Raw genomic sequence first — 25,725 nt, 5'->3', positions numbered from 1 at the left:
ATAATGGATGAAAATTTAGAACAACGTGCGTGCATCAAATTTTGTGTTGCAAATGGATTTAAGTGTTCCGAAACGTTGAAAATGTTAGAAAATGCCTTTGGTGAATCGTGTCTAGGAAAAACACAGGCATACGAGTGGTATAAACGCTTCAAAGGTGGTCGTACAAGCTTGGATCATGATGAGATCCCTGGCCGCCCAACAACATCTGTTACTGAAGAAAACATTGAATCGGCGAAGCAAATCGTGTTGCAAAATCGTTCTGTACCGATTTGAGAGATTGCTGTGTTGTTGGGCATCTCTTATGGATCAGCCGAACACATTTTAACTGATGTTTTGGTTTTGAAACGCGTCGCTTCTCGGCTGGTGCCAAAAAAGCTAAATTTCATTCAAAAACAGCGTCGTGTTGATGTGGCCAAAGAGATGATTTCCAACGCAGATAGTGACCCCACATTCATCGAATGCATCATAACTGATGATGAGGTGTGGATCTATGAATATGACGTCTAAACTGCACAACAATCGACCGAATGGCGCTTTGAAGGCGATCCGAAACCATCCATTATAAAAATCGCCACACAAAAATTTTTCAACTTCTTTGTATAGACGCCAAACAAAAACTAATCGTACGATATACGTCAAAATTTGACAGAATGTGTATAAAAGTGTTGCTATCGTTGAGAGAATAAAAGTTTACCGATTGGACAAGCGCGGGAATTTTAAAATGAAAATTCCGGTTCTTTTTTGATCATAAGATAAATTCCAAATTTGCTATGCGTTGGAAACACTACTGCCATGTACTCGACTATTTGCCGCGATCTTTTTTTCGTTCCGGAATGATAACAAAATCATCCTGCCTATTACATAAATATTCGAACTATAACAATTTTAACACTTATCACACGATTTTCCTAAGTGTTAGAGACAAATTTATTTCCATGTCGCATAAATCACACGAGAATTCGATCGGAATAAAACAATAATAAAATTGCCATTTTAACCAACAGTAAAACAAAAATCTAACGTAAAGTTAATGTTGCACAAAAACTGTGGCACTCAAATCTTGGTGACACCTCGTGTCGATCGTGGTGACATCTGCAAGTGTTCGCCACGTTGATTGAGCAAATTTTACACACCGTTCATATGTAAGCCTGTATATCTGTTATCTGTGTGCAAACTAGCAAATCTGATATACAATGACTCGAAATTTCAAAAAGCTTTTTATAATACGATACGAAGTGATTGAGAAAGATGAGCCAGTTACCAAAGCCAAAAATGGGTAAAAACCACTTCAACCAACGTCTTATTTTCTTCATTTCTACCTGATACCACAAATGAACTTAGTCCCATGAAAAAAATGAATGCGTAAATAGGCTGTATCTAGGGTAAGGGTTCCCTATTTCATCTCATTTGTAAGGATGTCGCCTTTAAACCTCGATTTAGCCACTAAAATCACTATAACTATTTCGTATTACTGCTTCATTCGCCTTGCTCCACATTGAGATTTGATTCACATTCCTTGCAAATTAAAATAATGTTCATAAAACAGCAAAAAACACTTATAAAATGTTCACTACTCTGCTCCTAATTTCATCTCAATGGATAATAATCCATCCTATCGTTGATCCTTTATTCATCCTATAAATTAGCAATGGCGACAGCAATCAAAACGAAATATTCCACTATTACACTCTCAGGTTCAAAATGTCAGAATTCTGCTTAAAAACGGCCTAATGCCAACTATGAGAGAATATACGATATTTTTAGAACAAGTTTGAAATCATTTCAACGTTTAAAAATTTTTCAGTCGTTTCCGTTACCTTTCGCTTTAAATTTAAAATTTTACTGAAAAGTTAATTTGGTGAACATTAAATAAAAACCAAACTGTGATTGTTACTATTTATTCATTAGCCCTTCTTAAAACAAAGTGTAGAGCCAGAGATGCCATTTATACAGATTTATATGTATTGTATAGATTTTTGCGTTCGCATACTGGTTTAAATCAAAGTACCGATTTTGTAAAGATCTCCTAAATTTAATACTGATTTGTACAGGTTCATAGAAAGAAAGAAGTAAAAAATTAGACTTTTCTCTCTGAGTATCTATTAGTATTTGATTGCAGTGATTCTTTAAAAGTTTATTAATCAACGGACAAATCACATGTTAAAGTGGAAATCTTTTATGTAGATAATTGATTATGAACACGGACAAACATTTATATTAAAATTTGGAACCAATTTGAACTATTTGAAGCCAGATATTTTCATAGAATATGTATTACGTTGCATAGAAAGTCTATATCTGGTCTATCTGTTTTCACTAATAAAATTATGTTAACAGATTTTATTAGTGAAAACAGATTTAACATCATTTTATTAGTGAAAACAGATAGACCAGATATAGAGTTTCTATGCAACGTAATACATATTTTCTATGAAAATATCTGGCATCTCTGTGCACAGCCGATGAAACACACACACACTTCACTGCGTTATGTTGACGTATAGCGGAATGAAACCAGTGCTACTAGATTTGACACAATGGTTATTTCATTAGTATTTAACATGCTCTTCCTGGTAATATTCGAAGCCAAAACAGTTTTATTGAAATATTAATATCAATAATATAATTAAACTAATGTCACGGATACCAAAAAACATACTTTTTGATGAGATTTTGAAGAAGAAAAACAATTTTTGTTTTGTAACGTTATGAGATAACTTGGCAACTTTGCGAAACCAAATGAGATGAAAACAAAGCACAATCAAGTGAACTAAGTGAAAAACTTTCATCTCATATTTTTGAAGACTTTTATTGTTTGTCGGGTAGTTTTTGAAGTATTAAATCGTTAAATAAACAAGTGGCAAGTGAACATTACTAATTATGAAGTCATCCAGCATTCAATGGTAGTGCAATTGTGCGAAAAAGTTATCATGTTTTGAGACGAATCGATTAGTAGATAATCAGAAACATGACGAACTGTAAATCTTGAGACGAAAATGTGTCCTAAATTGAAAAGTGAGTTTATTTTAAATGAAAAAAACGATAACCGAAGAACTTAAAATCATTTCTTTCAATAGGAAAGTGTGACAATAGCTTTTATAATCAATCTAAAACATTTCACAGTTTGGTTCAGGTAGGTTTTAAAATATTATTCATGTTCAAAGTAATGAGGTGAAGGGATGAGATGGAAATTGGAGCTCAGATGAAATAGGGAGCCGTTACCCTATATCTGTGAAAAACCATTAAATTTATCAAACACTAATCAATCACTGCCAAAAGTTGCCTTAATAACTTCACTCAGTTTTTATATGCGCAACAGCGTATGATTCATTAAGCGAATGATATATAAATAAATAAGAACAGTTATTGTGTTTTGTGAATCTGTGATTATACAGAAACATATTTATGCATTAATTGTGTGAACTTTAGCTTACATATACCGACTATTCCAGAAAATAACGATTTTGAATTTTGAGCACTTCAAACAGGCTCATTTTTAGAATCATTCCCATAGTACTACAAAATTGAATGCTGTAAATCAAGGTTTGAAAAGTTTGGTTACAATACAAGATTTCACGAAGCAGCCAGTAGCTTTTCAGACTCCCGAGTTACACAAATGCGTCTTGCAAATGGCACAATGCTTATGAGAACCTGAAGAAACTCTACTGCATGTTTCGTCCATGGTTGAACCAAGCTGAGTGCAGCCACGACGAACTACGTTTCGGCCATTGACTGTGAAGAGAAATCTTCTGTTATTTTAGTTGTGTAAAATAGTGATTGGTGTACTAACCGATTGAATCAATTCTTAGACAAACGTACTGTTGATCATCGACACTTTCAATTTTATTGACAGCTGAGCTAGTAATGGGTACAGTAGGTAAAGTGCCCTCGTTACCGCCTACAGTTGTCTCGCCATTACCTCCATTTCCAGGAATCGAGGGCGGCGTAAGAATAGGATCGCCGGGATTAGCGGTGCTAATTTCGTTACCTCCATTGTTCGGTGGTGTTAGAATGGGACCATCGGGATTAGATGAGCTACTGTCGCCGCCTCCATTGTTCGGTGGTGTAAGAATAGGATCGCCGGGATTACCGGTATTACTGCCATCATCTCCATTATTTGGTGGCGTTAGAATGGGACCATCGGGATTTGCTGTGCTGCTTCCACCGTCGCCAATGTTCGGTGGCGTGAGAATTGGATTCCCCGGATTTGCGCTGTCACTATCATCAACTCCTGGGATAGTGGGTGGAGTCAGTATGGGATTGTTGGATCCTGCACCGTCTGAGCTCGTTGTTAGATCCCAATCCGGTGGCGTTAGAATCGTATTAGCGAGTCCACATGGTTCTATTGCAGGTAAATCGTAATCACAATCCTCACAGTGGTAGCATAGCAGTTGAGCGTAGGATGCTGTAGTTTGATAAATATGTCATTTCAACTTAAATTTATATTAGGAGACTTACTTGTGAGTAAAATAGTCGTTGTTAGCAGAACGATCGAAATTTTATTTTTCTGGAACATGACTTAAGCGAACCACTTTACGTGTAAGCTTCCAGTAGCACTACGAAAATGACTATCATTCGAATTTGACTATCAATCGATTTTGTAGGCGTTGAATTACTTCTTATCATGCATTTTCGGTCATGGCAAATATTATGTGTGATTACCCATTGAAACAAAATGCGTTTCACGATGTTGACAAAATTATCTCTTAGTACTATCTGTGGGATTCTGCGACTCTATCGCTATCATCGACTATCAGTTTGCATTGCAGTTTGGAATTATTTCAGAGTGATATACCTGCTATCAATATGTCACTAATAATAAACGAGGAATTTCTTCAATTAAATAGCTATTGAAGATTTTTATTTGAATTATAAAGCACTACAAAATAACTCAATTCATATTCATTATGATACAGGACTAAAACAGCTGGATTCAACTGTAAGATTATGTGACATCATTCGATGTGAAAATGCTATTAGTATTCGAATGACGCTGAATTGTTTCCAACAGGGTTAATTAAAAGTACGGGTTAAGACACCACTCGGTAATTTTTGGGTAATAAATTCAGAATTTGTGAACTCTCTTCTGAATGAAGTTATAAATTGATGCTTTCGAACGATTGAATCAATTTTGCGATAGTAAGGGATTCAAAGTTATTCCTTGATTATTTGAGTCATTTTTAAGCAAACATAGCAATGAAGCGGGGTTTATCGATGGAGCGTCTTGCAGTTACTCACAAAATTGATTGATTTTTTGTAGTTTCTAACTGTTACTACCCAATTATTTGTTTATTTGAATGCCGACTTAAATCAGATTCCAGGAGACCTGTATAAGCATCAATGTGATGCTCCCGAGAACTTGCGGACCCAGAAGATGTCGAGGTTCACCAAGTAGTGCTTAATTTGGTAACACCATGAATGGACAGGTCTATTGGCACACTTCGAAAACATCTTGTGATTTTACATCTTATAAGAATGCCGAATAGCCAAATGGAAATTATATTCGGATCCAGTAAAAATCAGCCTCATTCAACATTAAATCATCACAAATAGAATTTTCTGTCATTTGACTAATTAGGTCTTAATAAATGGCATCATATGTAGGATTAGGTCACCTGTAAAATTTAATTTTTTTGGTATATGAAAAAGTGTATCCAAATGCGGTTTCTTCCTCTCACGACTATCCACCGATATTCTGGCCGGGTTTGGCATCATGCCACAACTCGAAGGGCATACCAGAGTGGTATAAAGCGTATGAAGTCGAATTCATACCGAAAGATCTTAGCCCGACACTCGGAAACTATGCCCAATAGATACTTACTGGGACCTTATGAAGGAGCATCTTCTAAAACAAAGTAGTGAAGAATGTTGTAGAAATGAAAAAAAAATCTTTGATTTATATGCAAAACACTATCGATTTTATGGTCGTGAAGAACCTTATGGCGAGAGTTGAGGCCAAGGTTCGCGCACTTGGATATAAAAAAGAAAAGAATTGGCAAAACTCGGAAAAACTCGAATTTTTAATATGAATTTTATGTGTGCGAATTTTAAATGGTGCGCTCTTTAAATGTTTATTTTCGGATTGACTTTCCCTTTACTCTTTTTATTTAATTTTTGATTATAGAAGTTTTGATTCTTAAGGTGAAATTCTCTGGCGTGGTTGGGAATCGAACACAGGTTGGCTGTGCAAGGCGATGGTCTTACACAGCACGCTATGCTCGTCCCGCTCATTTACTCTTCGCAAAATTAAAATGAAATTAACAGTATTTCCTCTTCCTTCATGTTGAGTGCATTGAATGTTAATAGGCATTTAATCACTTAAATGAAATTTAATTGATTCTAATGAATGGTCCTTGCAATGAAAGTATTTTACAACGTATTAATCAGCATATCAGATAAGTATAAACAAGCTTCAAGTCGCTATCTAATGGGACATTTGAAATTTTTTTTTACATGACTATTTTTACTAAAAGTTTTAGCATTAATTGCATGATACGCAACTACAATCAAAATCGTCGCGTTTTTGACTTCATAATATCTAAAACCCTCTTGTGAATCTTTCAACTATGTGCTGCACAGTGTTGGGAAAAAATCGAAATTTCCAAACATCGAGCCAGACATTCTTCGCAAGTGATTTTAGACAAGAAAATCATCGATCTGAAAACAAATTTTACTACTTATTTTTTGCAAATGCGATTCTCACTGAAACTGATCTCACATGGCAAAAAAATCAGTTGTGAAAAGTTCACTAGCAAACATTCTCTTCGATGATATTTAAGACAAACGATCGCCCATTGAGTATATGTAAATGTAAAAACAATACTAAATTTTTAGCTTTTGCAATTTGATGCTGTGTTGATGAGTGGATCAATAGTTAAGATGTATTCAAAATTTATTCAGCAATACCATGGAGGTGGAGTAATATCATCAATAAACGCAGCAAATGCTGTGAATAATAATAGTTTTAATCGTATTATGCAGCTGATTAAGAAATATTACCCAAATTAGCTTTAATATCATACACAGAAGTAACAGGAGCGCAGGCTATCGCTACGCCAATTTAAACGTTGCGCCTGCTGTGTGTTCGAAACATGATAAATGCTGCACTCTTGTTATTGCTATAAATCAAATTCAAGCTGAATAGCGTGTTTTGGGAATTAATCTAAATATATCAGTTTAATCAACCAGCTGGAATTAAAATACCCTTCGAATATAGCATCGAAAATATCACAGTCATTATTTCTCAGTTGCGAATTTATTAAGTAAAGATTTGCTTATTGATGAAAATTAAATAATTAAATCTTGCCGGAATCACTTCGGTGTCGAACTGAAGTGTAGTGGAAATTCAGCATCGAAATATCATCGGTGACTCTTATTTTTCTGGTATTTCTGTGGGTGAAAATTCGTCATCAAATTTCGCTACCATAAAAAACCACTTGTTAACTTCATGAATGAAAATTTCGGAAGTGTTTGTCACAAGTCACTGATCAGACTAAAAACGATAGAAAATATATTTTTAAGGATATTTCTTTTAACGCATATATTAAAATTGTTTGACAAGGTAAGATGAGTGAATAAATTAATTAAACTAAAAAAATTTACATAACTGATGACTAGAACTGCAAAACTCAATTGCCATGCATTCAGAACAAGTCTGAACGATATGCAAAAGAAAAATCTATTCTTTTCATTTGTCCAGAATCATCCTTCGACGTGAATTGTAACGTGTCGTAGTCATCGGTATCGCTAGACTTTCTCCAAAAAGTGCTTTTTATTATATTCCGCTGTTACAGAGATGTGTCATACAGACGGCACAGCGAGTGTGCCCAGAATTGCCTGAAAGATTAGTGCATGTTTCGTCCGAATTTTGTCCAAGGGGTGCACAGCCTCTCCGAATCACTTCACGTTGGCCATCTGCGTAATATCGGAAAACCTGAAGTCAATTCAATTCGCGTTTCTTTGATCGTATTCACTTACCAGTGAATTTTACCATCGAACATACATATGGAGTTTGGTCAGGTGGTGGAAGGGAAATGACCAGGCGACCTCTTTGCTTTTCGAAAGCCCACATTGGTGTTATTGGGGGTGTAACCATACCACCCCCTAGGCTGGTCTGGGTCGGAAAAGTTGGTGGAGTCAAAATGGGCCCATCAGATGTAATCGCTGTTGTGACTGGTGGCTGTGTTGTTGAAGTCATTGGAGAAGTTGCTGTAGTTGATTCCTCGGGTACATTTGTAGTTATAATGGGACTGTTCAAACCACAAGCCTCCACTGCCACTGAACTGCTTTCACAATCGTCACAGTAGAAGCAGAGGAGTTGCGCATTGCTTGCTGTAGAAAAATTGTAAAAAAAGTGACAGTCAAAGTATTTTATTCTACAAAACATATCACACTTACAAATAACTATCCATGCTGATAGTACGAATGTCAATGCAATTCTCATTTTCTTCGCGTTGTAAGCCTACCGTATACCTTTTTGAATATTAACACTTCCACTGTTTGATACTGACTGATTCTACCGAGTCGCATCATTAAGCTTTTTATTCGGGCACGATAATCACTTATCGCAGTATTGAAATCACAATGCAGTCTTGAGCCATGGTATCTTTGTAGTACACTTTTGGTCAAAAGATTTCAATCGATTTGGAAAAAAAATAATATTTGACCTGTTCGGATTATTATTGTTGCGCTTGTGAACTACCATGAGTGAAGTAGCATGAATTCAACAAAGGCGGCTCTTATTGGAAATGAATGCAAAAACTCTATTTTTTCCGTTTTAGATAGGATTTTTTATCGGAAGATTGGCAAGGTCAACCCAAGGTGTCGAAGTAATTTTCCTCCTTCGGGGTGCTAAAGAAGCAGTTTCAATGCTTCGAGTCAAGTTCCCTTTGCAAACTCTAATATCTGTTATCAAGTCTATACATTATCTCGGCAAAGTTTGTTAGGCTTCGTTTATAAATTTTAAGCGTTTTAACTGCATTCAAATTATGCCTGAAAACTCTTAACCAGCAGATATCTGCCCCGAGAAAACCACTCCCAAGCAGTCATTATTACCTAATACTGTTTCTCGAGCTCTCGCCCAGAAAGTTTTTTCATTCAAGTAAATCAATTTCTACCAATCGTCCCAGTTCGCGACATTCTTGCTTGTCGTGACCTTCCTTTCTAACTATATACTAATAATACTAATATGATATTCGAAATGTATTAGGTTTAAAGTACTATGTATTGTGGATTCCACGGCAAAGAAAAACTTATGTATTTTTTTTACGTTTCGTCTTTCACTCATCAGTGCAGAGCAGTTCAAATTGAACTGCTTAGTGCTAAACTCGGCAGTTCAATTTGAACCGCTAAGCAGACGTAAAGTTTCTACTATTTACAGAACACTTTTTTGTTTTGCAACGGAGTGCAATGTCTTTTCTGACGTGCCGAACGAAAACCTGTTTTCGACTATTTCTGGCCGATGCAGGTTTGGTCATTTAGGGGTTAGCCAAATTTTGTGCTAGGGCACATAACCGTTTTTATTATTTTTACGTTTCGTATTTGACTCATCAGTACAGAGCAGTTCAAATTGAACTGCTTAGTGCTAAACTCGGCAGTTCAATTGGAACCGCTAAGCAGACGTAAAGTTTCTACTATTTACAGAACACTTTTTTGTTTTGCAACGGAGTGCAATGTCTTTTCTGACGTGCCGAACGAAAACCTGTTTTCGACTATTTCTGGCCGATGCAGGTTTGGTCATTTAGGGGTTAGCCAAATTTTGTGCTAGGGCACATAACCGCTTTTATTATTTTTACGTATCGTCTTTGACTCATCAGTGCAGAGCAGTTCAAATTGAACTGCTTAGTGCTAAACTCGGCAGTTCAATTTGAACCGCTAAGCAGACGTAAAGTTTCTACTATTTACCGAACACTTTTTTGTTTTGCAACGGAGTGCAATGTATTTTCTGACGTATTATGTATTTTGCCTATGAAATAAACGTATTTATGGAAAAAAAAATAATATTAATTTATTTTTACTCTCTTGTCACCTTAATACTTGTTCATTCAGTACCTCAAATCTATTACGATCCTTCAAGTAAAAACAAACTTGACTATCTTAAAATTTACTGTCAAAAACCTTACCTCCTTTCATGTTGAATAGACAGTAGAAAGTAAAAAATTAAATGAAGAATTAAATGTTTATTTCCACGGTAAACATAATGACCTTATAATGACCTTATAAATTTTATGCTCAAGAATAGGCTGAAATGAGATGTTAATACTATCGAATAACTTGAATTGTTATGATCAATTGTTTACTTCATTTGATTGATAAAAATGTCCCAATGTTCTGCAATCTCTGTACGAGTGTCCATGTACTGCGCATTGCTTAAAATACGCACTTGAGATCGAATCAGAGATGACTGAAACGAATTACACAAAATTGGATTCATATGAACGATTATACTTTTCCATTTCCATAAATATCCACTTCATTTTCTCATAGATGGTAGAACCAATTTTTACAAACTTTAATTCAAATGAAAGGTCTTAGAATCCCATAGAACGCTATTGAATACTTATGGGATACGACTTCTGATTCCAGAGTTACAGAGTGATTGAGTAAAAAGAATTTAATTTCGTGTTCTTCTATGCATGGTGATGTGAAAACGAATAAAACCCATGGTAATCTTGCTAAATGATAGCCAAAAAATTTATTTTATTTTGCATATACCGGTTATAAGCTCCCGATTTCGGAAATAATGATCAGAAACTCCTAAACGGAACTCACTTCATTTTCAAGAAGATGTCGTAACCGATTTTAATAAACTTAGGTTCAAAAGAAAAGTCCTACGATCGTAGACCGGTTTTGAACTTTATCCATATTCGACTTCCGGTTCCTAAAATACATGGTGTGCGAAAATTTAAAACCGTCCGTTAGAGCGACAAAACAAAATACGGAAAAATTCTACTAAAGTTTGGCTCAAAACTTTGACTTCAGCTATACCGGTTCCCGATTTCCGAAACCGATAGCGCACGAAATACAGGTCAAAAACTTCAGAACGGACCTCACTTCGTTTTCCCAGAAACGAGTGAATCGGTTTTTACACACTTAGACACAAATAAAAGGTTTAACGGTTCCGTAAGCCGCTATTGAATTTTGTCCGAATCCGACTTTCGGTTCTGGAACTACAGGATGAAGTTTGATAAAAAAAAATTCTAACCGTGCTGAAAAAAAACGGATTTTTTTTCAATACTTGGGGCAAAACGGTTTACAAACTGAAAAATTTATGCTAATTTATGCCCGAATAAACTTTCAAGATTCAATGAAAAGAGTTTTAAAGAATTCATTTGTAATATTTATAAAAATATGAGCCATATGAGAAAGTTTTATTGTGATGAAATGCTTGGTTATAAGTCGCTGATACAAAGCTTGGGTAAGAGTCCCCGGCTGAAATTCTCTTGCCAAATCATCTGTTTTCAAGTTAATTAGACGGTGAATCAAACTCAAATTGGTCAGAAACATCAGTCCAATTATAACAATCTAATATTAACTTAGTCCATGAGACTGTCTGAAATCGTTTTGACTAGAGCTTAAATTAAACTTGCCCTCGATCGATCTCAATAAGGATTGTTCGCGACAAAATATGGACAGATTTAATTCGGAATAAAACAAATTTACTGTTAGTTCAATCCAAGGTATTTCTTCTTCATTTGATTGTGCTTTACTAGCCATCTTTAAACTAATTACAGTTACTTAATTATACTGCAAGATAAAAATACGATCTTTCGAGTTTACTTCAGACATTAGGATCTATGCAGAATTCTCTGCAACCGATTGAACTGCTTTTGTCCAATATTTCCAATTTTACCTATAGTTGTAGCTTGTTGTTTATATAGAGAGTTTATATAGAGAGTTCTCTCTTCACGAGAGCCCAGCACCGCTGGATAGGTCAAAACTCCTGGCAGTTTTTGTGGATTCGTCTCTCTCGGTACAACATGGACTCCATTCGTTTTATGCCATTCCAAAACATTTTTGGCATAGTGACAAGATGCCAAATCAGGGTAGAATGCCGAGGGAGCGTCATGGCTGCTCAGGAATGGTAACAATCGCTTCTATAGCTATTCTTCACGGTATATTTCCTTGCTCTCCGTTCCGCTTCAACACTTTGGCTTGCTCGACCATTGCTGCATATTGCCTGCCAAACCAAAAGATCTGGTCTCTTCTGCTTCACCTTTCGCGTATCACTGAGATCCCTTTTTTGTTCCGCTCTCTGCTTTCCTGGCTGTTGTCGAACGTGCATTGATAGATTTAGGAACGTTTTGGACAGTGCTTGCAGTGAAACCGAGCTTTTTTGCAAATTTTATTACTGATAGATCCGGATCCGCACTTAATTTTTTTTCGTCGCCATCTTCGATCTAAAAGCTCGATAAGAAGGTGATGCTAACCAAAAATTGAATTTACTAAATGAAAAGTTATACAAGTCTGCAACATAGTTCGAGCGTTGATGAAATATTTCCGGAGATTTACGTATTTGGGGGTATCCAGATTATGTCGCGAACAATACATTTCAATTCAACTACCAGTTCATAGTTCTAGCATGATGTTAGCTGTCTAGCGGTAACGGTGCTACTTGAGAGTGCAATCTTAAATATTTTCTGAAGAAATTTCGCAAATTAGTTTTGGGGACGATCGTTGAATTTTATTTTCCATGAAACTCAATAGTAAAATAGTTTTGAATTGAATTTATCATCACAAAACAACACCAAGGTTGCCAGATCAAATATTCAAAGTATTTGAGTAGCCTTATTTGTAATAATTGCCCTGTAATCAAGTGAAAACTATAATAACCATTCTTCCTCCTGGTCGATAAACTTATATTTTAGCTACTGTTGTACGTTTGCTAGAAATTTTATCAATGTATGTATTAATACATTTGCACGATCGTGTTTTTGAAATGTAGATTATCATTTTCTTTGATAAAACGCTTTTCATGGTGATTTTTTTTTGCGCTATACCACCTGCACATTGGTTCTGTTGAAAAATGTGCATATTTCATACAGTATATTTGTCAAAGGGGGTTCCCTTACCAAAACAGAGTTCTCCAATGATTTAATATATTTTATCTTTTCGTACCGATTTACCGCAGTGAATCATATCGATTATCAGTGGGTTAATCTCTTAAAACCACGATTTTTATGATATGCTTTAAAAACTACGGACTTTTCAGCATTAGATTTAATCCTTTGGTTAGTTATTAAAATGACGAAAAATGGTTATTGCTGATTTATGGTGCTGGTTTTAGGAATGTGAAAGCTTATATTCGGATAAACAAATATTTGGATGAATGTGATTTTTTTAACATCCTTATAATTACATAAAATATGAAAGTAAATAATTAAATGGTTTGACTTAAGTCGCCATTCTCAGTAATTATATCAACAGTCGAGTATTAGTTTCAACATCAGACGACAAATAAAACTTTTATTTTCTGTTCACCGTAATGAATAACTCTCAGGGAGCACTGAGTCATCCGGAATTCTGCTGAAAACTGAATTTTTGTAGATAGTTTATTGGTGCATGTATAGTATAGGTTCAAACGGTTCAAAAAAGCGGTAAAAGAGCGGATCGCCCGAATTATTTCGGAAATGCGATAAACAAAGTTTGGCTACCTGACAAACGCAAAATAAGCCTGCGGTCTCTCGAATCATAAACCATTTCTCTGCCCCTGAAATCATTGGAGAAGCCGAGAATAAGCGATGTTGCAATTCTAAAATGTTGCAGGAGGATAATTAAAAAAATTATACTTTCTTTTGCAGAAACAACGTAGGATTTTTGCCGGTTTTGGATTCAACTACCTTAAGACTTTAGTTTTCTCTAAATTCTAATTCTAGTAAAGTAGTGAAGTAGCGCTTTGTTGAGTTTAGTCGTAAACGAGAAACCAATACTAAACAAACTTTGCATCAATTGCATAAAATCATCACCAGACAAAATTCCTTTATCTTAATCACAATCGTGTTGGATGACAATAACATCATCAACTAATTATTGTAACAAACTGCAGATAGAACCTAAATTTCATTTGTAAATATATCTAATTAACAAAATTTGACATATGTTGACAAGTTCCTTGATAACATATCGGAATCTATATCTATTCGATAACATGTAAACTATCATTTTGGCACAGAGTGATATCATTTGAATCGAAAATATTGATAGCATATGAATCGAGCACGAATGAATGAATTATTTACTCTTTAATTATAAAGGTAATGTTACTCATTTATACGTTCAAATATTAAACATCATTAGATTTAACTGTTATACGGTACAAGCTGTTCGATTAAAGATTTTTTTTGCACTGATATGAGGAAGGCGAAAGGTAGAGAAAACAAATGTAGTGCAAAAAGCAAAGTGATTACACTGCAATATTTCCACTGTTGATAGATATGATAACAGTACAATGGCAAAAACTTACTGAGAACATGTTAATCCATTCAGACTAGAATTGCGATACAATAAATACTTACATTATGTAAAATATCCAACTTTCTTCGAATTCTAGTATTCATTCGATAAGGTCTCTTCTCAATTCTATGAAAATATTGACACATCTTTCCAACATTTTGAAGGATATCGATTTCGGTATTCTTTATGCTAAAATATACAACGATGCTTATTCTAACAATAAGATAAGTTACTTTTATTCATAATTTATCTATTACAAAGACTCCAGGAACACAAGGAGCACCGCTCGTACTGCTGGTTGTTATTAATAGCTGTACAAGTCTCTGCTGCTGATTCCCCACGTATACTACAGCCTCTATTCGTTGTTAGACGGTTATTAACTGAAAATACAAACATACAAATAAGTTTCATATCAAAATCTACTAGTACAATCGCCATTGCAAGATCATTAATTTCAACAGTAGTAAGCAAATTTGCTCATATATACCTAAGAATAATTCTTTTGTCCGGTTTATTAAAAGCATGAATCTATCCAACACACCCAAACCTTCACTTACGAACCAGATGACGACTTCAACGACAGTTTATCGATATTTCTTGAATCTTCTTGCAACAGGAACATTCTCAGAACAGATTTGACGAGCATCAAGGCATCTGTTGGAATTTGAAGTTTAGGTTTTCAAAAATATCAATGTACCAAAAGTCGCCAGTGTTTGTGTATGTATATGTGTTATCAACAAAGAGGTCGAGATCTCATAGATGACTGGACCGATTGTGATCAAGCTAGTCGCAAATGAATGGTCTCCCCATCATCCTGAGCCCTTTTGAATGGTTTTGAGATCGAATATTTACTTTTTGAGTTATTCGAAGTTTTATGTCAATATTTTCAGTTTTTTACAATATCTGTAACAATAGACCTTAAAGAATATAATATGCTTTTAGACTTATATTTCGCACGGTAATAGCTATCAAACAAGCCGTAGATTGGTAGAATCCGTTCATGTTTAACAGAGATAGCGATATTTTTGTGTAAGCGACTTTTTGCTTATTCCAATAGTAGGAGTTTTACGCGCTTGATGATAAAGCGATGCTTCGGAGCAAAGTGAAACACGATTCTCAATACTGTTTTATGCAATTGTTTCTTAGCACCTAAAATAATATGCACAACACCCTTTTTCATGAGGTTTCGATTTTAGCACGGTCCGTTTTTGGCAACATAATCGTTCAAACATGACATATGTAGTAGAAAAACGTGCTTAATCCACCTAGCAGTGGGATGAAACCTTTTTTATCAATCCGCATGTGTGTTTTGCATGAATATTCTTCGGTGTTTCAGTTTTAATGATATTATTCGAATATATCCGTGGGTTTAAGTGGCAGTTTGAGATTTTAATCGCTCATTACTCTGTAATGTCGAAACTGCAAATTGGATCGAATTTGAATCTAAAAATGTAAGAATCGATTTAACATTCCATGATATGTCGAAGTAATTTCCACTTTAGAGTTTAGGGTAATTTAAGGTACTGCCAGAGCCGGTATTCAGGAACCAGAACCAGGATGACGAATAAATTGCAATATTTTTGAGTCCAACTTTAAAGCTTTTCGGGATTGTCATCTTCTATATCGGTTTGAATTTTAGAAATTCATCATCCTACAATTTCAGAAGTCAGAATTGGATAAAATTGGATTTATTTTAATTTGAACTTTTGTTCCTGAAATTCGATTTGGCTTTTATTGAGAAAACGATTGAGCTTTGAGATACTGGAGCCGGAATTCGAAATTTGGTGTAGCCGAAGTCAGACAAATTCACTTGAGTAGCTGTATAGTTTACATTTGTTTCAAAATGTTTGAAAATCAATTTGAGGAATCGTTGTTCGAATTACATTTTGGGTACCTTCCGAAACGAAAACTGAATACAACCAAAAATGAAATAAGTTTATTTGGTTATCGACTATCCAAATCTGCTAACCCGATAAACCTGATTAATTTATGTGAAATAGACATTTTTATACTAATCACCCTGTATCTCCGAAACCGAAAGCTCGATCTGACTGAAAAACAAAATGTTTTATAGAATCTTAAAACTTTTCATTTGAATCTTAGATCGGTTCAACCATCTACGAGAAAAATGAGTTACACAGTTTTAATTTCGTTTCACATATCATCCTGTAGTTCCGGAACCAGAGGTCGGAACCAAACATAATTCAGGAACCTTGTTTGGGAGTATACGACTTTTCATATGAATCTGAGTTTAGAGAAAACGGTTGAGCCATCTCCGAAAAAAATTGAGTGAAATTATTTGTCACACACGCATTTGCTGATCTCGACGAACTGATTCGAATGGTATATGGGTGTTATGTTCTTCCAGCAATTATTGCTGTAAGTAGTTTAAATCAATATAATAATATGGCTTTCAACTAGAAAATTCTGTCATTATCTGGTTTACATATGCCTTATTCGAACGATTATGTTGCCAAAAACGAACCGTGCTAAAATCGGTCCGAGGCAAAATATCATGATGTACACAGTCTTTTTGGTACTTAGAAACAAATGTATGTAACAGTATAAAAAATCGTGTTTTATGTTGCTCCCAAGCATTTCTTTGCCAGACAGCGCTCAAAACTTCTACTGCTGGATTAGGGGGAAAAGTCGCTTACATAAAAATTTCGATATCTCCGTTAATAATGGACGGATTTTAACAATCTATGGCTTGTTGGATAGCTATTACCGTGCGGAATCTTAGTCAGAAAATGTATTCTGTTTTCAAGGTCAATTGTGACAGATACTGTCAAAAAACTGAAATGTTTGACATAAAACTTCGTATAACTCAAAAAGTAAACATCCGATCTCAAAGCCATTCAATAGCGTTCAGGGTGACGGAGAGACCTTTAATTTGCGAATAGTTTGATCAAAATCGGTCCAGCCATCTCTGAGATCTCGATCTCTTAGTTGACAACACACTAACAGATACACACACACATACACACACGAACATTTGCTCAGTTTGTCGAGCTGAATCGATTGGTATATGACATTCGGCCCTCTGGGCCTCGGAAAATTCTTCTAAAGTTGGAGCGAATTCTATACCTATTTTTTATATTCATAAAAAAGGTAAAAAGGCAGTATTTTAAAATTCAAAACAACCTCATAGTCATATTGATTTATACTGCTTGCAACAATAATTGTTGGAAGAACACAACTTCTTACACCCTTATACTAGTTTGTCGAGATAAGCACATTTATGTGTGAAAAAGAATTTAATTATTTTTTCTCGGAGATGGCTTAACTAATTTCAACAAAATTATACTCATATGAACAGTCCTATGCTCCCATATAAGGTTTCTGAATTTTATTTGGATCCAACTTCTGGTTCCGGAACTACAGGGTGATATATGTAATGAAATTAATATAATGTCACTCGTTTTGCTAGTAGATGACTGAACCGATTTCGTCCATCTAACATTCAAATGAAAGGTCTTAAGGTCCCATCAAAACTGTTTGTTTTTTAATCAGATCCGACTTCCGATTCAGAAGATATAGTTACTGGTTAGTGTAAAAATTTCACATAAATTTATCGGGTTTATCGAGCTCACAGATTTTGAGAGTCGACAACGAAATAAACTTATTTCAGTTTTACCGGTATTCGGTTTTCGATCCCAGAAGGTAGCACCAACATATTTTTTATGGAACGCACTACGATTTCTCTAAGATGGCTACACTGATTTTCAAAAAATTAGAATCTAATGAAATAGTTAACAACCCATTAGACGAATTTAACTGACTTCGGCTACATCGGTTTCCGAATTCTGTTTCCGAAAGTATCGGGAATAGAGAAGCTAAAAGAAAACCAAAACGAATTTGATAAACAATAATTCAAATTAAAATAAACTTATAGTCCCATACAAAATTGGTGAATTTTATCCGGTTCGGACTTCCAATATTGAAATTGCAGTGTGATGAGAACCGATACCAACAAATTTTCAAAGTTGGGCTCAAAACTATTTCAATTTATTCGTCATACTAGTTCTTAGACATACGAACTATTTTTGGTTATGCTGGTCTCAGAAGTACCATAAATAATGACACGAACTTTAAAGAGAAACTCACTTGTACAACTCATGGAATGCATAATCAATTGTCACTCGTATCGATTGAAAGGAATAATTTTAAGGTTTCATATAATTTCTATCATCTATTCGTCTTGTAGTTCCTTTTAATAACTTAGTCATTAAAATAATTTCATGAAAACTATACGCAACGAAGAATATCCACGCGAAAAACACATGCTGGTTGATAAAAAAAAGGTATCATCTCACTGCTAAGTGGGTTTAACACATTTTACGAACTAATTCGATTTGCGAGCCCTTCTCCTCAGTTTGTTAGTAGAAGTTTAGGTGTTTTTGAGTTAACACGGCTCTTTTTCAGCTATTAATCCGGTTCATAGAATATCTGGACTAGGGAAAGTAAAACTGCGTGCCTGTTCAGAGTACGAGAGATATATAGAAGAAATTAATTTTCCTTAAGTTTCATTTTCGACTCGTCAGTACTTGACAGCTTATGATGAACTGTTATGCCTCATAGCTTTTGAACCTATACGCGGGCGACTCTGACTCCAAGTAAAACGAACACATGGTACTTGCCCTAAACAACAACTCATGAAAAAGCGAAAAATAAACAAACTCGCATGGATTCATGGTGCGACCCGAGAAAATTTTCAGAGCGAAACTACACGATTAGAGTCCGATCTAGAGCGACCCCAGGTTGCTAAAACAAACACATCAAAAGTTGTTTGGGCGACTCTGGGTCAGCTCTCGGGCTGCTCTGATCAATAAACGAAAACGGTATTAGGAATAAAACACCGTAATCAAAAATGAATTAACTTGACTCTTAGATTATTCGATGGATATTAAGAAGACGATTTTAATTAAGTTCAAAACTAAATAGGTGTTCCATGTTCCCATTATGTGAATATTTTAAGGAATAATTGAAAATGGGTCGTTGCAAAACTTCGAGAACATTTAGAAATTAGAGCTAGTATAAATAACTTACCGATTTGTTCCGTCGAGAAACATATGTAGACCGGCATAGGGAGGTGTTTTTTGTCAGCGGCAAATGTGGTCATTATAGTTGGAAGCGTTCCCGTCTCGCTAGTGAGACTTGCCGTGGGCCAGGAGGAATCCTGGGTTGTTAGAGATGGTGTAGGCCAACTGTCCGATGGCCAAGTTGGCCAAATGGTCGTAATCTGAGAAGATGTAGGACCCTCAGCGGTGGTAAGCGTTGGAGTTGGCCAGCTTTCCGACGTTGAACTGTCCGATGGCCAAGTTGGCCAAATGGTCGTAATCTGAGAAGACGTCGGACCCTCAGCGGTCGTAAGCGTTGGGGTTGGCCAGCTGTCCGAAGGCCAAGTTGGCCAAATGGTAGTAATCTGAGATGACGTCGGACCCTCAGCGGTGGTAATCGTTGGCCAAATGGTGGTAATCTGGGATGACGTTGGACCAGCAGTGCTGGTAAGCGGTGGTGTTATAATCGTTGAATCTGTGAGACTTGTTATTGGTGGAGTGACCGTGTTTAATGTTGTGACACACGTAGCGCATGTCGTATCCGGACTGGTTGGTAGTGTGGGCGTTAATTCCGGTGTGTTGGTTATTGGTGCACATGTTGGACATATTTGATCAGTACTGGATTCCTGCGTAGGCTCTGCCGTTGTAAGCTCTGGACCGGTAGGTAAAGTTGGAGTAAACTGTGGAGTGGTATCGGTTTCTGGGCCACAGGTTGGACACGTTGGTTCCGGGGTAGTTGGCAATGTGGGCGTAAGCTCGGGAGTAGTATCCGTCTCAGGTGCGCATGTAGCACACGTAGGTTCAATAGTTGTAGGTAAAGTTGGAGTAGGTTCCGAGGTCGTTAAATCTGGACTCGTTGGTAACGTGGGTGTAAACTCGGGAGTTGTGTCAGTTTCCGGAGCACATGTAGCACAAGTAGGTTCTGGGCTGGTAGGTAAAGTTGGTGTAGGCTCCGCCGTCGTTAAATCTGGGCTAGTTGGCAACGTGGGTGTAAACTCGGGAGTTGTGTCAGTTTCTGGAGAACAAGTAGCACAAGTAGGTTCCGGACTGGTAGGTAAAGTTGGTGTAGGCTCCGCCGTCGTTAACTCTGGGCTAGTTGGTAACGTGGGTGTAAACTCGGGAGTTGTGTTAGTTTCCGGAGCACATGTTGCACACGTAGGTTCTGGGCTTGTAGGTAAAGTTGGCGTAAGCTCTGGAGTCGTTTCTTCCTCAGGGCCACATGTAGCACATGTGGGATCAGGACTGGTTGGCAACGTTGGCGTAATATCAATCGACATCGTAGTATCAGGACTTGTTGGGAGAGTAGGTGTGGCTGATGTGGGATAATTATCTGCACACACTACAGCCACTGGGGGATTTACATCACAGTCCACACACTGGTAACACACTAGTTGCAAATTCACTAAAGAATTTCGAAGAAACCTTTTTTAAATTGATATTACAAAAAACGAATAATTTCACTACCTTGATGAATAACCGCAGCAAAAAGTAGTAACGTGACAGACGTCGCCATGGTCAAGGAGTGATCACCGAAGAAAAACCATTCAAATGACATATTAATTACTAAGCATTCAAATTATATACTTTCAAAATACCATATCAGTGATGTCTTATCGAGGCATTGAGAGAAACATCGATATGATTGAGTAATTCGTAGATACTTTCAATTCAAATGAACCTGACACACATACAAATATCTTCAGGGAATCGTTGCTTGCTCTCGAAGCTTATATACATAGGTGTATCAATCTTTTCAGCCTGATGCAGTTTCAGACAGATACTTGTCCGGAGCCAAGTGTTGGTCATCTTTTTACGCATTCAACCCGAAGGTGTAATTGCCTGTTCTTATCGTAAGATAGACGAAAGATTTGAATTTCAATTGAAGGCAACATTCGTTCAATGACTTCCACCATTACTGCGAATTAGTTATCGTCGTTGTGTAGAACTGCAATTTCTCGTGACTCGCACATGTCACTAATGTAAACTTTTTTGGATTTCTAGCGAAATCGAAGAGCTGTCATCGTCGCTTGTTAATCAAGAAAGTAAATGAATGTGAATGTAAATGTGAATACTTAGTTTGTTTGAGATTGAATGATCAGATTCGTGTGACCGAAAATAATTATCTGTCTATAAGATGATAACGAAATAAAAATACTATTAAGACACGCAAGCAGTTTGTATCCAACAACAATATTTCCGAAAATGTTGTTTCGACCGGTTACTCATCGTAAGTTGCGCAAAGTTGTTGTGATCCTGCTATATTTGCAAAGGATGAATCTGCCAACAAACGTGGTTTGTAGATATCGCAGATTATCTTCAAATGGTAATCATTTCAAATTGTGTTTTTTTCTTATAGCTTAATTATCTACTTTTAAAATAAAATGTTGATTATACTATAAAATATCTAACACTCTATCAAATTTTACTAGGTAAACAGGTGTTAACTGAACGAGTTATTTAAGTGATAATTAAGATGTTCGCAACTATCTTAATCAGCAACCCAAACTCGAAACGAAACTGGTTAGAGTGGCAGGCATAGATTTCGAATGAATATTCGAAAATAAGAAACCATACCCGGATAATCAATAGTTGGCAGATTTCATCATTCATCAACGCAATCTCACATATTAAAGAAAATATAATTTGGTGAAGAATCTTCGAAGATTTTAAAATGAAACACAGAAATTAATTTTAATTTTATGTAATGGGGCGACTTATCACATTTAGATTAAGAAATATTTTCTATTTGACCAGTATGACGAACATTTTATCTACTCTACTGTGTTACGCTTGTATTACAGCATATATACTAGCTAGGCTGGGTCAAAATTTAGATTTAGTCCAATAAACTTTTCGTGTTCCTTTTGAGTCTCATAGCAACTGTGTAATTTTTTAGAAATGCTCAAAAAGTTAATCAAAATAATCTATCTATCTATATATATATAAAAATGCAGAGATCATTCTTTGTAATCGCATCACATAAGAACGGATGAACGGATTTACATGATTCTTTTTTGGTTTGATCAGTTTTTACGTTCACCGGGTTCAACATCAAAAAAATTAGAAAAACTTGCCGGAAAAGTGGGAAAAATCCATAAAGTTGTTGTGTATGGACAATGGAATTTTCCACTGAAAAAGTAGCCAATGATTGCTAGATCATCGATAGGTGTTTGGCGCATAACGAGTTGCATAAATGTTAGGCCGACGAAGAAAGGAATACTAGATCGTTGAAAGAATCTTTTGGCGCGCAACGAGATGTTTTGTGTGAAGTATTCACATGCATACTTGATTCAATGATTCGTAATTTTGGTGGATTGAAAACCATTAGTTGTGAGATTTTATGCATTGACTCGAACGATAAGGTGAATACTGGTACAATCACTCCATTCACTGTTCACTCCGCTATAACAGAAGAATTGCACATTATTTTCATATGAAACATTCTGATATAGATTCTCAGTACCGAACTCCACCATTCGTTAATTGTAGGTGGGGTACTAAACAAAATGATGTGGTGTCGACTAATGAGACGGCTATTGATACAACTATTAACCGAATGCAGTGTTCATTTAAACGTTAGTGGTTACAATATTTAAAATAATGGTAACTTGAACTTTCGAATGTCAAAGAATTACTCATTTTATCTTTCGGTTTTTTAACAATATCAAATTAAATAGAGATTATGAGAGGAGAAAGAATATGGAAAATGTAGAGCCATAGTACTCAAGGAAGGGTAAGGATTTAAAGATAACGTGCGGAAAAATTCGACGTAACAAGGTTTATTTAAGTAAGAAGAAGGTTTCTCGCATCTAAACTTTTACTTTCTACCAGAGGAGCGATGCGAATCATCCGAGTTTCTGATATGTCAGAAATTTACTAAATAATTACTGACTGACCAGAAGTCATAAATAAAAAATAAAAAAAAGCTTTATTTAATTTATCGCTATATTGTTAGTCGAGAATTGTTCCTGTGATTGTCACGCTACGAAAATTCATTAAATACGACTAAATAGTATCACCAGGCTAGCGAGAAGTGATGAAATAACAGTTCGGCTGAAAAGTTCGTATCGTTTAATAGAAACACACATTTTTTGCCAAAATTCGTTTTTTTATTCAACATAATTGCCATCAGAGGCGATACAGCGATTATAGCGATCTTCCAACTTTTCGATACCATTTTTGTAGTACGATTTGTCCTTTGCCTCAAAATAGGCCTCAGTTTCAGCGATTACCTCTTCATTGCTTCTAAATTTTTTACCAGCGAGCATACTCTTGAGGTCTGAGAACAGGAAAAAGTCACTGGGGGCCAAATCTGGAGAATACGGTGGATGAGGGAGCAATTCGAAGCCCAATTCGTTCAATTTCAGCATGGTTTTCATCGACTTGTGACACGGTGCATTGTCTTGATGAAACAAAACTTTTTTCTTCTTCAAATGAGGCCGTTTTTTTGAAATTTCGTCCTTCAAACGCTCTAATAACGCTATATAATAGTCACTGTTGATGGTTTTTCCCTATTCAAGGTAGTCGATGAAAATTATACCATGCGAATCCCAAAATACAGACGCCATAACCTTACCGGTCGATTGTTGAGTCTTTCCACGCTTTGGGTTCGGTTCATCGCGTGCAGTCCACTCAGCTGACTGTCGATTGGACTCCGGAGTGAAGTGATGGAGCCATGTTTCGTCCATTGCTATATATCGACGAAAAAAAATCGGTTTTATTTCGATATAACAACTCCAAACACTGCTCAGAATAATCAATTCGTTGTTGTTTTTGATCGATTGTGAGCTCACGCGGCACCCATTTTGCACAAAACTTTCTCATATCCAAATATTCGTGAAAAATATGTCCAACACGTTCCTTTGATATCTTTAGGGTGTCAGCTATCTCGATCAACTTCACTTTACGGTCATTGAAAATCATTTTGTGGATTTTTTTCACGTTTTCATCGGTAACAGCCTCTTTTGGACGTCCACTGCTTTCGTCTTCGGTGCTCATATGACCAGTATGAAATTTTGCAAACCACTTACGAATTGTTGCTTCGCCCGGTGCAGAGTCTGGATAACACTCATCAAGCCATTTTTTGGTATCGGCGGCACTTTTTTTATCAAAAAGTAGTGTTTCATCAACACACGAAATTCCTTTTTTCCATTTTTTTCACCATAACAAAAGTAGCTTCACTCAAAATGCAATATCTCACAAACTAATAATCAGACAGCTGTCAAATTTGTACACGTATCTTTTGAAGGTTGGTACTAACTGAAAATGGTATGGATTTAATTCTAGTGGCGCCCTCTCATAGAAACGATACGAACTTTTCAGCCGATCTGTTACAAGTCGCGAGGGTAGCTTTTGTAAATTTGCGAAATCAATTTAAGGTAGTCATCTTAGTTATTTTTGTTTCACTTTTTATCCCATATCTCGAAACCATTAATTTGAGAGAGATCTACAATCGCTGTTCGATGTATTGATTCAAAAGATGGCGATCGGTATATTCGCTTAATTTTTGCGTAACAAAAGCTTTTAACATATTCACAATATTTAAGTACTATTCAGACGGTCCGGCTTCTTCAGTCACCGTCACCGGAACGTCAACGTCAACGTCAGTCATCGTCGTTCTAATTCACACGATCCGGTTTCCTATCCGTGTCCGTCATGTCATTTTCTTACACGCAGAATTTGAAGAATTTAGTTTCGCACCATTTTATTCCACTAATATAAAATCTGGGAGCTTTTGAAACCAATCGATCTGTTGTTTTCATACCTTTTAATCGACTAAATAACTTTCAAAATTCTCTAGAGAGAGGAAAAAACAAAACAAGCAGTTCCACTCAACAACGTAACGTACTTTGCAAATCTACTGATAAGTTTAATTACTTATATGTGGTATATTTGGTTGAAGAGTGGGATCTTGACACCGAATACATACATAACAAACGTCAGCTCAATACCGTAATCATATGAATCGTGCATGTGTGCGATAATCACAGTCCGTCAAATATTCTTTCGAAGAAATGTTGACGGAGCTTGCCGTTGACGTTCCGGATCTCTGCTGGATCGTGTGAATGCGCAAAGGGAAAACTCATTTGACTAATTTTGACGGAGGCTGACGTTCCGGTGACAGTGACGGAAGAAGCCGGATCGTCTGAATCGTACATTATTGATGAATTCTCCGCAGCCAAGAAATCAGTAAAATAATGGAAAGATACATTAA

The 25,725-nt window shown here is 36.1% G+C and overlaps 2 protein-coding genes across 2 annotated transcripts; both read right to left on the bottom strand.

Annotated features, from left to right (window-relative positions):
- Positions 1 to 3,423: 3,423 nt before the first annotated feature.
- On the bottom strand, positions 3,424 to 21,046 carry LOC131429229 (mucin-2-like). Its single transcript, XM_058593279.1, has 6 exons — positions 20,976 to 21,046; positions 19,501 to 20,913; positions 14,709 to 14,831; positions 7,978 to 8,331; positions 3,791 to 4,405; positions 3,424 to 3,732 (listed from the first exon to the last, which is right to left on the bottom strand). Exons 1-6 carry the CDS (start codon positions 21,022 to 21,024, stop codon positions 3,596 to 3,598), a joined length of 2,691 nt encoding a protein of 896 aa, XP_058449262.1. The 5' UTR covers positions 21,025 to 21,046; the 3' UTR covers positions 3,424 to 3,595.
- LOC131430137 (uncharacterized) lies at positions 7,542 to 8,504 on the bottom strand. The gene is made up of 3 exons (XM_058594859.1): positions 8,398 to 8,504; positions 7,978 to 8,331; positions 7,542 to 7,914 (listed from the first exon to the last, which is right to left on the bottom strand). Exons 1-3 carry the CDS (start codon positions 8,441 to 8,443, stop codon positions 7,775 to 7,777), a joined length of 540 nt encoding a protein of 179 aa, XP_058450842.1. The 5' UTR covers positions 8,444 to 8,504; the 3' UTR covers positions 7,542 to 7,774.
- Positions 21,047 to 25,725: the final 4,679 nt, after the last annotated feature.

This window comes from Malaya genurostris, chromosome 2, assembly GCF_030247185.1.
Source record: "Malaya genurostris strain Urasoe2022 chromosome 2, Malgen_1.1, whole genome shotgun sequence".
Taxonomy (NCBI): Eukaryota; Metazoa; Arthropoda; class Insecta; order Diptera; family Culicidae; genus Malaya; species Malaya genurostris.
This window is presented reverse-complemented; position numbering and strand designations above follow the sequence as displayed.

Coding starts and splice junctions, on each gene's coding strand:
- LOC131430137 (XM_058594859.1), bottom strand. CDS start 8,443: ATGAGAATTGCATTGACATTCGTACTATCAGCATGGATAGTTATTT. Junction 8,332..8,397: donor ATCAGCATGGATAGTTATTT/GTAAGTGTGATA, acceptor ATTTTTCTACAG/CAAGCAATGCGCAACTCCTC. Junction 7,915..7,977: donor TTCGATGGTAAAATTCACTG/GTAAGTGAATAC, acceptor GATATTACGCAG/ATGGCCAACGTGAAGTGATT.
- LOC131429229 (XM_058593279.1), bottom strand. CDS start 21,024: ATGGCGACGTCTGTCACGTTACTACTTTTTGCTGCGGTTATTCATCAA. Junction 14,832..19,500: donor TTTCTCGACGGAACAAATCG/GTAAGTTATTTA, acceptor TTGTATTTTCAG/TTAATAACCGTCTAACAACG. Junction 3,733..3,790: donor TCTAAGAATTGATTCAATCG/GTTAGTACACCA, acceptor TTCTCTTCACAG/TCAATGGCCGAAACGTAGTT.